Consider the following 14,520-nt stretch of genomic DNA (forward strand, 5'->3'; position numbering starts at 1 on the left):
GGCAGACTCAACCTGTATATTTTGTGTCTTCAATTCTAGCTATAGAGTTGTTTTCAGGGAAACCTGTATCAAACCTTGAGAAGACTGGTGGAGTTAACTGATAGCTATCATTTTATAGAATGTACTTGATAAATTGCCAGAAGCTAATTTGTTGCTTTGAGGGTCATACTCCTGCCAAGGGTCTGCAACTGTGCTTTAGGGGTATATTCAATTAAAGTCTGATCCATTCCGACATGCAATTGTCAGAATGGATCCGGCAAGTCCTATTTAATGAGTGGCCAAATCCAACTGTCGGATTTGGCCATTCCTGGTGTCCCGTCCGTGCTGCTGTCTGCAGCTCCCCGTGTGTGAGATCACGGGGAGCCGCACTCAGCCGTGTAGCCCAGTGCCGACCGGGGAGCGCTGCCGGGAGAGAGGAGATTTGCCGGGGGGATGCCCGTAATAGAGGTACCTGCCTGCCCCGCTCCCCCGTCTCATTTCCTCAATCCGACTTTTTTTTAAAGTCGGATTGAGATTGTCAGAAACAGGGCCAAAAATTGTTGAATTTGGCCCCGTTTCTGACAGAAGCACGCAGATCGGCGGCTATTCCGCCGAACCATGTGCTTTCCAACAAGCCGAATTTCCTGACTTGTCGGAAAAATGAGGCGGGGATTGAATAAGTCGGAACTCCTTCCTACCCTAAAAAGTCGAAAACTGACGTCTTTCTGACAAGACGGCAGTTTGACTTTAATTGAATATACCCCATAGTTTATAATGTTGGTTAAAAAAATGTACATTTCTAAGGGCATTTCTCTTTGAGCCTTTATTGTCATAATTGTTATGTTCGTTTTATTCACCATCACTAAATGAAGCAGTTAGGATTAATTACTTTATTATAATTTACTATTTCCCCAGCATCCATAAGGGATATTGGGGACACATTAGTATAATGGTTATAGACTGGGTCCAAAGGAGCCGATGCACTTTAAATTTCTTCCACTGGGTGTGCTGCTCCTCCCCTCTATGCCCCCTCCCACAGGCAGTTTAGAAAATGTGTCCTCAGGAGAGGATGCACATCTCTGCTAGCTCCAGAGTTTTTCTTCATTTTATTTTAAACTTGTGTTTATTTCGGTATGCTGTTTGGGCAACAGCATACCTGCGCCGTGGGAGTTAGGGGAGAGTACGGTCACCAGCCTCATGGGTTGCAGTGCCGCTTCCCCACTGCAGGACCACCGCCCTGAGGGGTTGTTTGTTCAGCGGGGCACTGCGCCTTGGCTGTCGCAACTGCAGCTTCGCCGCACACCCCTAACACTGCCTGAAGTTGAATAATGGCAGTGAGTACACACCGGGGATCCCGCTAGGGGGATCCCCTGGTTGTTGGTGCGGCAGAAGCGTGGGTGAGGCATACGGGTCCCTCCTGTGGGGACCCGCTATAGCCACTGCATGAGACTGGCTAGCGATAGCTGTACCAAACATTCATGTGAGGCTACAGCATGGTTAGGAGACAGGGCCAGTATAAATATATCTATGTAGCTCTGGCGCCATTACGGGGGGCGGAGCTAAATCAGAGCAGGCTCAGCGGCATTTTGGCGCCTTCCTCTGCATAACAGCAGCCTCACAAAGCTCCTCCAGACTGTCACACGCTGGGTCACTTATACAGGGTGTTGATTACAGGGAGAGCCGCTAAATTGTGCACAGATATTGTTCCTCTGACGGAATTCCACTGTATAAGCAGTTCTCACTGTTATGTAAAAACGCTGACAGCCTCATTGGGGCTCTGCAGCGTTGGGTGTGCTGAGTCCTCTCTTCCTGTGTGTCTCCTCTCACATGCAATAGGGCAGGCTTGCATTGTAATCAGTCTGTGTTGTATGTGTGTTGTGTTTTCATTATGGTAAAACAAAAGTTATGCACTGTATGTAATGCAAATTCTCCCCTCTTTCATCTGGTTCCATATCATGTGAGCTGTGTAGTCAGTCCTCACGAAATGCTGAGGACATTGAGGGGGAGAGTCATGAGCCCACCTGGCTGGGGGCTATCAAAACTATGATGTCTGGTATGTAATCTCAACTCACTGCAAATGCCAATAAAACACAAGAACTGCAAAAAGCAGTATCAGTATCTAGCTGCCAGGGCTGATGTGTCCTCCCCCTCCCCCCGCCCTTCCCCCCTCTACCGCAAGTCCACATAAACGTGCTTTACCTGCACTTCTATCAGATACGGATAATGATATACAGGATGATGGGGGACGCTGTGGATCCCATAAGTGGGGATTCCACTCCTACATGGGGTATTGAACCCCTCAATTTAGCTATAAGAGATGTGCTAAATCTCCCCCTAGAGGACGCTGCAACTCAGCAGTCGTTTTTACTCCCTCAAGACAAACTGTCATATTTCCTGTTTCTAAAGAATTAGATGATTTATATCAGCTAGCCTGGAGGAACCCTGATCAGAAATATCAGGTGTCAAAAAGGGTTTTGCATGCATTCAAAGACCTGTTGGATGACACATGCAATTCACTCCTGGGCTACTCAAATTCAGGGGTTATCTCGGGTGACATGACCCTAGTTACTACGTTAATTTTCCTAAAACACATTCAGGACACCGCAAGAGTCCTCTGTGACTCCCTAAAAGAGATTGGTAATATTAATGCTAGAACCACTGCTATAACTGTGTCTGCACGCAGAGCCATATGGTTGCATCAGTGGATTGCAGACGCAATGTGGAATCTCTTCCCTTTACAGGTGAATGGCTCTTCGGAGCTGAATTGGACACATGGATCTCCAAAGCTACTGCTGGTAAATCCGCGTTTCTTCCCTAGGGGGCTGCGCCTGCTAGACGTACCTACCCAGGACAGTCTACTCAGTCCTTTCGGTCCACCAGATTTCGATCTAGGGCCAGAGGTGCCTCCAATGCAGCTAGAGGCACCAGAGGTAAGCCTAAGAAACCAGCCATTGTTGGCTCTCAGGAACAGAGCACCAGTTCAGCTTCCGCAAAGACTTGAGCATGACGGTGGGAGCTAGTTTACGTCACTTCAGCCACATTTGGGAAAGTTCCTACCAGGATGCCTGGGTAAGGGAACTCGTCTCTCAGGGTTGCAAGCTGGAGTTTGACGGTTCTCCTCCCTAACAATTTTTCAACTCAAGCTTACCAGCTTTGGGAAAATACGCGTGTTACGCTGCTACTGGCCATCACAAAGTTGACCCAGTCCCAAGTCATTGTTCCAATACCCCTGCAACAACAAGAGGTTACTACTCCAGTCTGTTCATAGTGCCAAAACCAGACGGGTCTGTGAGACAAATTTTGAATCTGAAGTCCTTGAATCCTTACCTGAGGGTTTTCAAGATTAAATCTTTGAGAGCAGTGATCACAGGCCTGGAACAACAGGAATTCCTAGTGTCCCTGGATATCAAGGACTCCTACCTCCATATCCCAATTTGACCTCCTCATCAGGCCTATCTGAGGTTCACCCTGCTGAATGGTCACTACCAGTTCCAGGCATTATCCTTCGGCCTGTATACAGCTCCGAGGGTGTTCACGAAGGTGATGACGGAAATTATGTTCTAACTCAGAGTCCAGGGGGTTAATGTGTTCTCTTACCTGGACGATCTCCTGATACAAGCGAGTTCAAGGGAGCTTCTACTGCTCTTTATAGAGCGCACTATCCAACTTCTGTCAATCTACAGAAGTCCCACCTGGAGCCATCTCAGCAGCTCCTGTTTCTGGGAATGCCACTGGATACTGTAGTGCAGAAAGTGTTCCGCCCAGAGGACAAAGTGAGAACACTCCAGGAAATGGTTTGCATGGTTCTCCGACCTGCTCGAGTATCCATTCATCTTTACATAAGATTGTTGGGAAAGATGGTAGTCTCGTACGAGGCCATTCAGTATGGATGGTTCCATGCCAGACCCTTTCAATTGGACATTGTGAACAAGTGGTCCGGTTCCCATCTTCAGATGCACCGGATGATTCAACTGTCACGCCAGGCCAGGATTTCACTCCTGTGGTCACTGCAGTCTTCAAATCTCCTGGAAGGTCGTCGCTTAGGGATTCAGGATTGGATCCTCCTCTCGACGGGTGCGAGTCTGAGAGGATGGGGAGCTGTCACCCAAGGGGCGCAGTTCCAGGGCAGGTGGTCTACCCAAGAGGCCTTACTTCCGATCAACATCCTGGAACTTTGGGCTATCTACAATGCTCTGATTCAGACAATCCAGGTACAGTCTGACAACACCACCGCTGTGGTGTACAGCCATCAACAAGGAGGGACAAAACGCCGGGCCTGCATGCGAGAGGTATCAAGAATACTCCTATTGGCAGAAAGAAATGCAAGAGCACTGTCCCCAATCTTCATTCCGGGAGTGGACAACTGGGAAGCGGCCTTCCTGAGTCGCCACGATCTCCACCCAGGAGAGTGGGGACTACACCCTCAGGTGTTTCAACTGATCATCGACAGGTGGGGTTGCCCCCAGATCGACATGATGGCGTCTCGCTTCAACAAGAAACTTTGCTGCTGTTACTTGTGAACCAGAGACCCTCATGCGTGCACAGTGGTTGCACTGACGTCGCCTTGGCCTTACTGGCTGGTCTACTTATTTCCTCCGATTCCGTTGATCCCAAAGGTGCTCAAAGAGGATCCAACATCAATGTGTGCAAGCAATTCTGCTTGCACCGGATTTGCCACAGAGAGCGTGATACGCGGATCTTCTGGGCATATCCATAGAAGACCCTTGGCCTCTGCCAATAAGAAAAGATCTTCGGCAAGGACCATTCATATACCACGGACTTACAGCTGCTTCGTTTGACGGCATGGAAGTTGAGCGGAACATCCTAGCTCACAAGGGACTTCAAAACACTATCATCATATCTGGCGGAGATATGTCTCCTGGTGCGAGGAACGCACATATCCATCTGCAGAATTCCACTTGGGAAGATTCCTGCAGGCTGGAATGGATAAAGGCTTACGTCTGGAATCCATTAAGATCCAGATTTCAGCTCTTTCGATCTTCTCCCAAAAGAAGTTGGCTATGCTGCCAGAAGGTCAGACCTTCTTGCAAGGGGTGCTTCACATACAACCTCCGTTTTTGTGCCGCCTATGGCACCTTGGGATTTGGTTGTGGTGTTAAGATTTCTATCGTCCTCCTGCTATGAACCTATGATGACGGTAGAGGACAAGTACCTCACATGGAAGACTGTGATGTTACTGGCCCTGGCTTCTGCTAGATGTGTCTTAGAATTGGGGGCCTTATCGTATAAAAGTCCGTATTTGGTCTTTTATGAAGACTGAGTGGAGCTCAGGACTAGACAGCAGTTCCTGCCAAAGTTTGTTTCCGCGTTTCATCTGAATCAACCTATTGCGATTCCATCCTGTTCTGACGCTTCTGCTCCTCCGGAGGCATTGGATGCTGTGCGTGCCTTGAAGATCTATGTCAAGCGTACAGCTCGGTTCAGAAAGACAGATTCCTTGTTCGTGCTCTATGATGCGCAGAAGAAGGGTTGCAGTCCATTGCTCGTTGGATTCGACTTACTATCGAACAGGCCTATGAGTCGGCAGCCTTACCTGTTCCTAAATCTCTAAAGGCCCACTCTACTAGATCGATGGGCTCTTCCTGGGTGGCTGCTTGTGGAGTCTCACTTGCAAATATGCCAAGCAGCTACCTGGTCAGGAAAGAACACCTTTGTGAAGTTCTACAAGTTTGATACCCTGGCCAAAGAGTATACCCAGTTTGGGCAGGCGATGCTGCAGATGTCTCCGCCCGTTCAAGCTTTGGGACATCCCCATCGAACTAATGTGTCCCCAATATCCCTTATGGATGGTAGAGAAAATAGGATTTTAAATACCTACCGGTAAATCCTTTTCTGTAATCCAAAAGGGATATTGGCCGCCTGCCTCTGTTGCGGTGACTTTCTGTAGGTTCTCTGTTAGGTGTTACCTGTTCAGCCGTTGCTGTTTATGTTGCTGGATGTTGCTGGCCCAGTTATGTTAAGGTGTGCTGGTGTATAAATCTCACCACACTTCTCATTGTTATGTTCCTTCTCTCAAGTATGTCCTTCCTCCGCCGGGCACTGTTTTACCTATAGCTGCCTGTAGGAGGGGGGAATAGACGGGAGGAGCCAGCACACCCCGTCTGTACCCATCGTACTAATGTGTCCCCAATATCCTTTATGTACTACGAGAAAAGGATTTACCAGTAGGTATTTAAAATCCTGTTATAATAAAATGCTATCTGCTCCTCACCTCTGCTATATGCGCCGGTGATCACTAGAGTCTACCATGCGGACCAAATGAAAGTGATCATGCAGGGAGATGCTAGCTGCCCATTAATGAAAAATATTGGTCTGACTTTTTCACACTTCCTGAATATGGAGAGAGGGTGCTAGAGAGAGAGAGTGGGGGTAGGGGTAGTTTTTTGACATGGCAGTCCCATTTATAACAACCTCTTATATTAAAAATTGACTGGATTTCCTATCCTTTTGTTTGGTTTCCACTTACGGTTAAATTAATCTAACGCTGCTCCTTACCTCTGTGGGCCCGCCGGCGGCCACTAGAGGGCACCCGATGAGTGCCGTTTGGGACACACACACCCTATGTACACTGCACCCCCACCATATACTGCCCCTATATACACATTGCACCCCTATAACCCTCCATATAGTGTCCCCTATATACAGGGCACCTCTCTCCTCCATATACTGTTCCCACCATATACCACATAGTCTGCACCCCCACCTCCATATACCGTGTTGAAACCCCAGGGACTTGCCATCCTGGGACTTGGCAACAAGTAGCAGCAGTAACCAGGAAACGGATGCAGGATCAGTTCCAGGCACTGCCATACGGTCTCTCCACGGCACCGAGGGTGTTCACCAAGGTGATGGCAGAGATGATGGTTCTCCGCAGACAGGGAGTGAACATAATTCCATATCTGGACAATTTGCTGATAAAGGTATCATCCGGGGAGAAGTTGTTGCAGTCCATTGCTCTCATGACTCATCTGCTCAGGGAAAATGGTTGGATCCTGAACCTTCCAAAGTCACATTTGGAGCTGACAAAAAGATTGCCTTTCCTGGGGATGATCCTCGACACGAAAGTACAGAGGGTGTTTCAACCCGTGAAAAAAGCGTTGGTGATACAATCAATGGTCCGGGATGTCTTGAAGCCTACCCGGGTATCGGTTCATCAGTGCATTCGCCTTCTGGGGAAGATGGTTGCCTCCTACGAGGCTCCACAGTACGGAAGATTTCATGCTCTGACTTTCCAACTGGGTCTTCTGGAGGGCTGCAGGTTCGGGGTTCAGAACTGGATCACTCAAGGGGAAACCCTCCAAGGAAGGTGATCAAGTCTGAATCCATTCTTCCAATAAGCATTCTGGAATGGAGAGCCGTATACAGCGGTCTTCTACAAGCGGCACATCTTCTGCAAAATCAGGCCATTGAAGTACAGTCGGACAATGCGACGACGGTGGCCTACATAAACCGACGGGGAGGAACGAAGAGCAGAGCTGCTATGTCAAAAGTAACAAGAATCCTCTGGGCAGAAAAGCACGCAGTGGCGCTGTCCGCAATCTTCCTTCCAGGAGTGGACAACTGGGAAGCAGACTTCCTCAGCAGGCACGATCTCCATCCAGGAGAATGGGGCCTCCATCCGGAGGTTGTCACAGAGGTGCCCAGTCTTTGGGGCGTGCCTCAAATAGACATGATGGCCTCACGTCTCAACAAGAAACTTTGGAGGTACTGTTCCAGGTCGAGAGACCCACAAGCAGTGGCGGTGGATGCCCTGGTAACACCGTGGGTGTTCAAGTCAGTGTATGTGTTCCCTCCACTTCCTTTCATTCCAAGAGTTCTAAAACTCATAAAGAGAATAAGAGTTCAGGCAGTCCTCATTGCTACGGTCTGGCCAAGGAGAGCTTGGTATGCGGATCTTCTGGACTTACTGCTAGAAGATCCGAGGCCTTTTCCTATTCGCGAGGATCTTCTGCAACAGGGGCTATTCGCTTATCAAGACTCACCGCGGCTACGTTTGATGGCATGGAGGTGTAACGCCAGATCTTAGCCCGGAAGGGTATTCCGAGCAAGGTTATTCCTACCCTGAAACAGGCTAGGAAAGGAGTAACGTCTAAACATTACCATCGCATTTGGAAAAAATATGTCTTGGTGTGAATCCAAGAGGTTTCCTACGGTGGAGTTTCAACTTGGACGGTTTCTCCTCTTCCTGCAAGCAGGTGTGGATATGGGCCTGCTTTTGGGATCCATAAAGGTCCAGATTTCGGCTTTGTCCATTTTCTTCCAGAAACAATTGGCTGCACTCCCTTTCTTGAAAGGGGTTCTGCACATCCAGCCTCCTAGGCATGTGCAGAGATGAACGCAGTTCTCCCCCTTAGTTCCTCAATAGCCAGAACCAAAAGTCCACTTTTTTTTATTGAACCTTCTCAGTTCATATTTGCTGAATAGTGGGTACATATTAAATTGCGTAAACTTTGTGAAAATAAGATTTTACTCACCGGTAAATCTATTTCTCGTAGTCCGTAGTGGATGCTGGGAACTCCGTAAGGACCATGGGGAATAGCGGCTCCGCAGGAGACTGGGCACAACTAAAGAAAGCTTTAGGACTACCTGGTGTGCACTGGCTCCTCCCTCTATGACCCTCCTCCAGACCTCAGTTAGAATTTTGTGCCCGGCCGAGCTGGATGCACACTAGGGGCTCTCCTGAGCTTCATATTTGCTGAATAGTGGGTACATATTAAATTGCGTAAACTTTGTGAAAGTTGGATATGCTCTTCTAACTCTAAGGGTGGAATTCAATTCTTTGAAAAGTCGGTTGGGTGTCTGTTTTTTCCTGTCTATTACATCGGAAAAAACAGACACCCAACCGACTTTTCAAACATTTGAATTTTCCCCTAAATGTTTCCATTTTACGACTTTCCATTTCATTACCTTTTTCCTTTTTATATTGTTTTTATTAAGATAATACACGTCATCATTAAACAGTGTCAATACATCAAAACATAAATGCAAAGAGGGGTCTACTACGTTTTGCCGGCGCTTGGGATCCCGGCACCAGCATACCAGCGCCGGGATCCCGACTACCAGTATGCAGGCAGTGGGGCGAGCGCAAAAGAGCTCCTTGCGGGCTCGCTGCGGGCACGGTGGGAACACTATTTATTCTTCCTCCAGGGGTGTCGTGGACACCCCAAGAGGGAGAATAGTTTTCTATATAGCGGATGTCGGAATCCCGGCATCGGTATGGTGAGCACCGGGATCTGTTAGCCGGCATATCAAATGCCTCCTGCAAAGAGAAATCTCAAGTTACAAGTTAACAGGCTTGGATAAAAATAACAAATGATACATACAATATTGACCGTCATGATAAGTTATATACGTCATCAAAATGGAGGAGCACCATTCTCCAAAACAATCATGTTATATCAAGTAGTTCATCTCGCCACATTACGGATATCATTAATCACAACGGGGGACAAAGTGACCAAATAGGGCCTCCATATATCAAAAAAGGCTTTTACCCAAAGAACACACAATCCAGTCCTTTTGAAAGAGATAATATAATCGCGGCATTACTAAGAATAGGGGAATGGGGTCTGGTGTAATCCATTGAGATAGAATGGGTTTTTTTTTAGCAGCTGCTGCAATATGTGTCTGTAATAATTTATTACCTCGAGTAATTGTTGGGGTAAGGGAGGGAGGGTGTATTTTCTACAAAGCCCAGGACTTTACTATTGTAAAAGGCAGTCTCAGTTTGAGATTAATACCCCTTTCAGACTGACAATAGCCGAGTCGCACCTGGGAATGTGTACACGGGTGCTTCCCAGATGCGACCCGGCTTGAGATCCCTTCAGACTTGCGGCCTGACCCGGCATGTTCCAAGCACCGCCTCCTCCTATGCAGTGAACGGGTGCCGGGTCGCTTTGACCCAGCATACCTGTTCACACTGCACCGCATCCTTGGACGATCCCGGATTCAACCCTGGTCTAGACCTGGGATGAAATGCCGGGACGCTCGTCCCGGGATATTCTTATAGGACCCTTTCACACTGAGAAAATTCCAGGATTGATGCACGTTCATGTGCAGTAACCCGGAAAATTTTTGACATTCTGAAAGGGGTATTATATAGGTCTGGACAGTTTTCCAAAACCTCTGCACAATAGGGCATGACCACATACAATGTAGAATTTCTGCATCAGGGATGGTACATTTAAAGCAATTCGTATCATCTGCTGCACCCGTCAGAAACCTCAGTTTTGGCGTATAATACACCCTATGTAATAGTTTATAGTGCATCTCTATATAGGGGGACGACAGCAGTTGTTTATCAAGTTACCTTTTTTCTATTGCTGCTATATCATACTCGCCTACAAAGCCCTCACCCACTCTTCGCCCTCTTACATCTGTGACCTTATCTCGCTTTACATTCCCATCCGTCCTCTTCTCTCTGCTAATGTACGCCGTCTCTTCTGCCAACTAATTACCTCCTCCCACTCCTACCTTCAAGATTTTGCACGTGCTGCTCCCTATCTTTGGAATGCTCTACCTCTCCCCATCCGACTCTCCACCTCTGTACAAAACTTCAAAAGGGCTCTTAAGACCCACTTCTTCACCAAACCCAGTCAACTCTCCTCCTAACCCTCTTGTCTATGCTCACTGTCTACCCCGTCTCTGTCACTCTGGTCTGTTAGCCCCTCATCTTTTAGATTGTAAGCTCACAAGAGCAGGGACTTCTTTCCTCATGTGCCTTTCCATTTCTTACTTACATTATCTTATACTGCATACTCCCTTTGATGGCACCTAACCCCGGGTTTTCTATACCTGTCCGATTTTGTCCTGTACTGTAAGTGTGGTTTTCTTGTTTGCTCATTTTATTATGTACTGTGTAATGGGTGCTGCGGATCCCTTGTGGCGCCATATAAATAAAGGATAATAATAATAGTCCAGGCTCCACATTTTTATATCGTATCACAATTTAACTTTTTTTGCTTTTATTTTACTGTACATTTTTGTGGGTATTTCACATGCTGGAACAAACTATTTGATACTTAAAACTGCTGAGATCAATAGCAAATTACATATTTTTCCTTATTTTACTTGCTACCATATATCCGCTTTTAGTGGTCCATTGAGAAAGGTAAAATGGAGAGTAGACAGTATTTAGATAGAAAAACAATCAGATGAATTAATGCTTGATTGATTATACGTGCTGTGGAACACTGACGTTGCCTATACTTTACATGTGAACTTTCATGCTTGCAGGTTCCATCCGCATTGCTGACTTTCCGCTGGGATGCAGCTGTCATGGCTGATGTGGAGGCCGCAGGAGGACATAAAGCGGAGAGTGTGCTGAAACAAGAGTTGCTTTCCAGTGCAGAGAACCTTCACTAGATGCATATTCCCCAACAGCCAGCTCTTGGTCTCTGTTTTAAATATGGAATGAACTAGTTGTTTAACCTATTAAACTGAAAGTGAAGAGAAACATACATGTAAATGTAAATTAATAATTTGCATATTAAGGCCGGTTTGCAGAATGCAAAAATTGTGTAAATGATACTTTTGTTTATATCTATAGTGTAAAAAGAATACAAAGGCTCTAGGTATTTACAACAGATATTGTTTTAATTTGTGTCCAAATATTTATTGGTTCTAAATTATATTTTAATAGTGTACACACTAGATATACTTCCCTTTTAACCACTATCCAGTGTAATTCTCCAGAGTCTAGCTTGTAATAAGCCAACCTTGCCAAGGCTTCCAGCTTCCACGTGTGATGTATTATAAACTGGGAACTCCATCAAATGTATTTAGTAGTGTTTCTAAAGTAAGTATAGCTATTTGGACCAGGATAATTGCTTTTACACCCTTCGATATACACCTAGCCAACTATTCTCCAGCAATCGCAATCTTGAAAGAAGGCAGAACTGAGATGGTGGCCCCTGGCTGGATATCCATGGCATGTCCAATCTTAGGGCAGCTTTAACAATCACTGGTATAAATATAGAGATTCTGCCTTTGTGGAGAAACCTCAAATTATATCATGAAATTAACTACAGCATAAAATGTACACACAGTCCAGGATAAACTTTAGTGTGCTATTCCAGATAAATTACATCATGGTAGAATCATAGACTAATTTATTTAAACTGTGTTAATCCTTTGACCACCAGTTGCCCAGCAAGTTTCATTGTTATTAGCTTCTTGAAGTTGCAAAACCTAGGTCTAAGACAGTAGTTCTCAAACTCTGTCCCCAACAGTTCATGTTTTCCAGGTCTTCTCACAGAATCACAAGTGAAATAATTAGCTCCACCTGTAGATAATTTAAAATGTGTCAGTGAGTAATGAATACACCTGTGCACCTGCTAGGTGACCTGGAAACATGAACTGTTGGGGGTCCTTGATGACCGAGTTTGGGAACCACTGCTCTAAGCAGACAGGAAGTATGTAGAAGCATATGTACAGAAGTAGCCACTCTCATTCTGGCTGTGCCTAGTCGTAACTGTGACTAGGTTGCCGTGATGCACGCTGACGTGCTTATATTCGCACCCGCAATGCCTACACATTGTATTGCCTAGTCGCGGGTGCAAATAGGTGCAGCCAGGCGTTGCCACAATGCGTATGCACGTGTGTACGCATAGCGGCAATGAGGTTTGCTACATCTGTACGTACACCTAGGGGGTGATTCAGACCTGATCGCGCAGTTGCTAAAATTGTAGTCCTGCCATCAGATAGTCGCCACCAATGGGGAGTGTATATTCGCCGTGCAAGTGTGTGATCACATTTGTATGCCGAGCAGCGAAAAAAATCCCTCAGTCAGCGGACAGTTGCAAATCCGTTCGCACCTCACTCACCAGTGGATGCTTTTTACTTGTGTATGCAGTCTCTGTGCAGCCCAGGACTTACTCCTACAGTGCGATCAGAACGGACTGTTTGGGGCCGGAGCTGACGTCACACGCCCTACCTGAAAATGCATGAGAACGCCTGTGTTTTCCCTGACACTCCCAGAAAACGGTCAGTTACCACCCCCAACGGCCTCCTCCTGTCAGTCAGCATGGCTGTGCGGTTAGAATTTTCGCACCAGCCTGACGCTGACCGGTGATGCCTGTTGTTTGATGACACGCGCGCGCATTGCGGTGCATGCACAGTTGATAGCTGATCACCCGCTGTGCGAAAATACACAACAGCGGTCAGGTCTGAATTGGGTCCCTAGTCTTCTCATAACACTAAAATGGTCACATAATTCTACATACTGTACAGACAGACTATGATCAGTCTCAGAAGAAAGAGACTTTCAAAACTAGTGTAGGAGCACTTTTTTTTTTAATAGTTGAAAAAAAGGACACAGACACATGCACGTATTTAGGTTTATACTAAATTGGTTCATTATGAAAGATTTTAATAGGTTTCCGTTATTTGTCTTTCTCTGACGTCCTAGTGGATGCTGGGAACTCCGTAAGGACCATGGGTATAGACGGGCTCCGCAGGAGACTGGGCACTCTAAAAGAAAGATTAGGTACTATCTGGTGTGCACTGGCTCCTCCCACCATGACCCTCCTCCAGACCTCAGTTAGATTTCTGTGCCGGGCCGAGCTGGATGCACACTAGGGGCTCTCCTGAGCTCCTAGAAAGAAAGTTTATTTTAGGTTTTTTATTTTACAGTGAGACCTGCTGGCAACAGGCTCACTGCATCGAGGGACTAAGGGGAGAAGAAGCGAACCTACCTGCTTGCAGCTAGCTTGGGCTTCTTAGGCTACTGGACACCATTAGCTCCAGAGGGATCGACCGCATGGAACTGGCCTTGGTGTTCGTTCCCGGAGCCGCGCCGCCGTCCCCCTTACAGAGCCAGAAGCAAGAAGAGGTCCGGAAAATCGGCGGCAGAAGACTTCGGTCTTCACCAAGGTAGCGCACAGCACTGCAGCTGTGCGCCATTGCTCCTCATGCACACTTCACACTCCGGTCACTGAGGGTGCAGGGCGCTGGGGGGGGGCGCCCTGAGGGCAATATATGACACCTTGGCTGGCAAATCTACATCATATATAGTCCTAGAGGCTATATAGATGTAAAATTACCCCTGCCAGTATTCCAGAAAAAGCAGGAGAAAGTCAGTTGAAAAAGGGGCGGGGCTTCTCCCTCAGCACACTGGCGCCATTTTCTCTTCACAGTGCAGCTGGAAGACAGCTCCCCAGGCTCTCCCCTGTAGTTTTCAGGCTCAAAGGGTTAAAAAGAGAGGGGGGGCACAAAATGTAGGCGCAATATTGTATATACAAGCAGCTATTGGGAAAAATTCACTCAATATAGTGTTAATCCCAAAATTATATAGCGCTCTGGTGTGTGCTGGCATACTCTCTCTCTGTCTCCCCAAAGGGCTGTGTGGGGTCCTGTCCTCAGTCAGAGCATTCCGTGTGTGTGTGCGGTGTGTCGGTACGGCTGTGTCGACACGTTTGATGAGGAGGCTTATGTGATGGCAGAGCAGATGCCGATAAATGTGATGTCGCCCCCTGTGGGGCCGACACCAGAGTGGATGGATAGGTGGAAGGTATAAACCGA

At 47.1% G+C, this 14,520-nt stretch overlaps 1 protein-coding gene across 1 annotated transcript in view; it reads left to right on the top strand.

Moving 5' to 3' along the window:
- Positions 1-11,585, top strand: part of LOC135045887 (UBX domain-containing protein 6-like) — a 133,771-nt gene extending 122,186 nt beyond the window's left edge. Inside the window, exon 5 of the mRNA XM_063955336.1 lies at positions 11,236-11,585. Coding sequence (XP_063811406.1) covers positions 11,236-11,364 — 129 coding nt within the window. The 3' untranslated portion in view covers positions 11,365-11,585. The remainder of the gene's footprint in view (positions 1-11,235) is intronic.
- The last annotated feature ends 2,935 nt before the right edge of the window (positions 11,586-14,520 follow it).

This window comes from Pseudophryne corroboree, chromosome 1 (assembly GCF_028390025.1).
Source record: "Pseudophryne corroboree isolate aPseCor3 chromosome 1, aPseCor3.hap2, whole genome shotgun sequence".
Lineage (NCBI taxonomy): Eukaryota > Metazoa > Chordata > Amphibia > Anura > Myobatrachidae > Pseudophryne > Pseudophryne corroboree.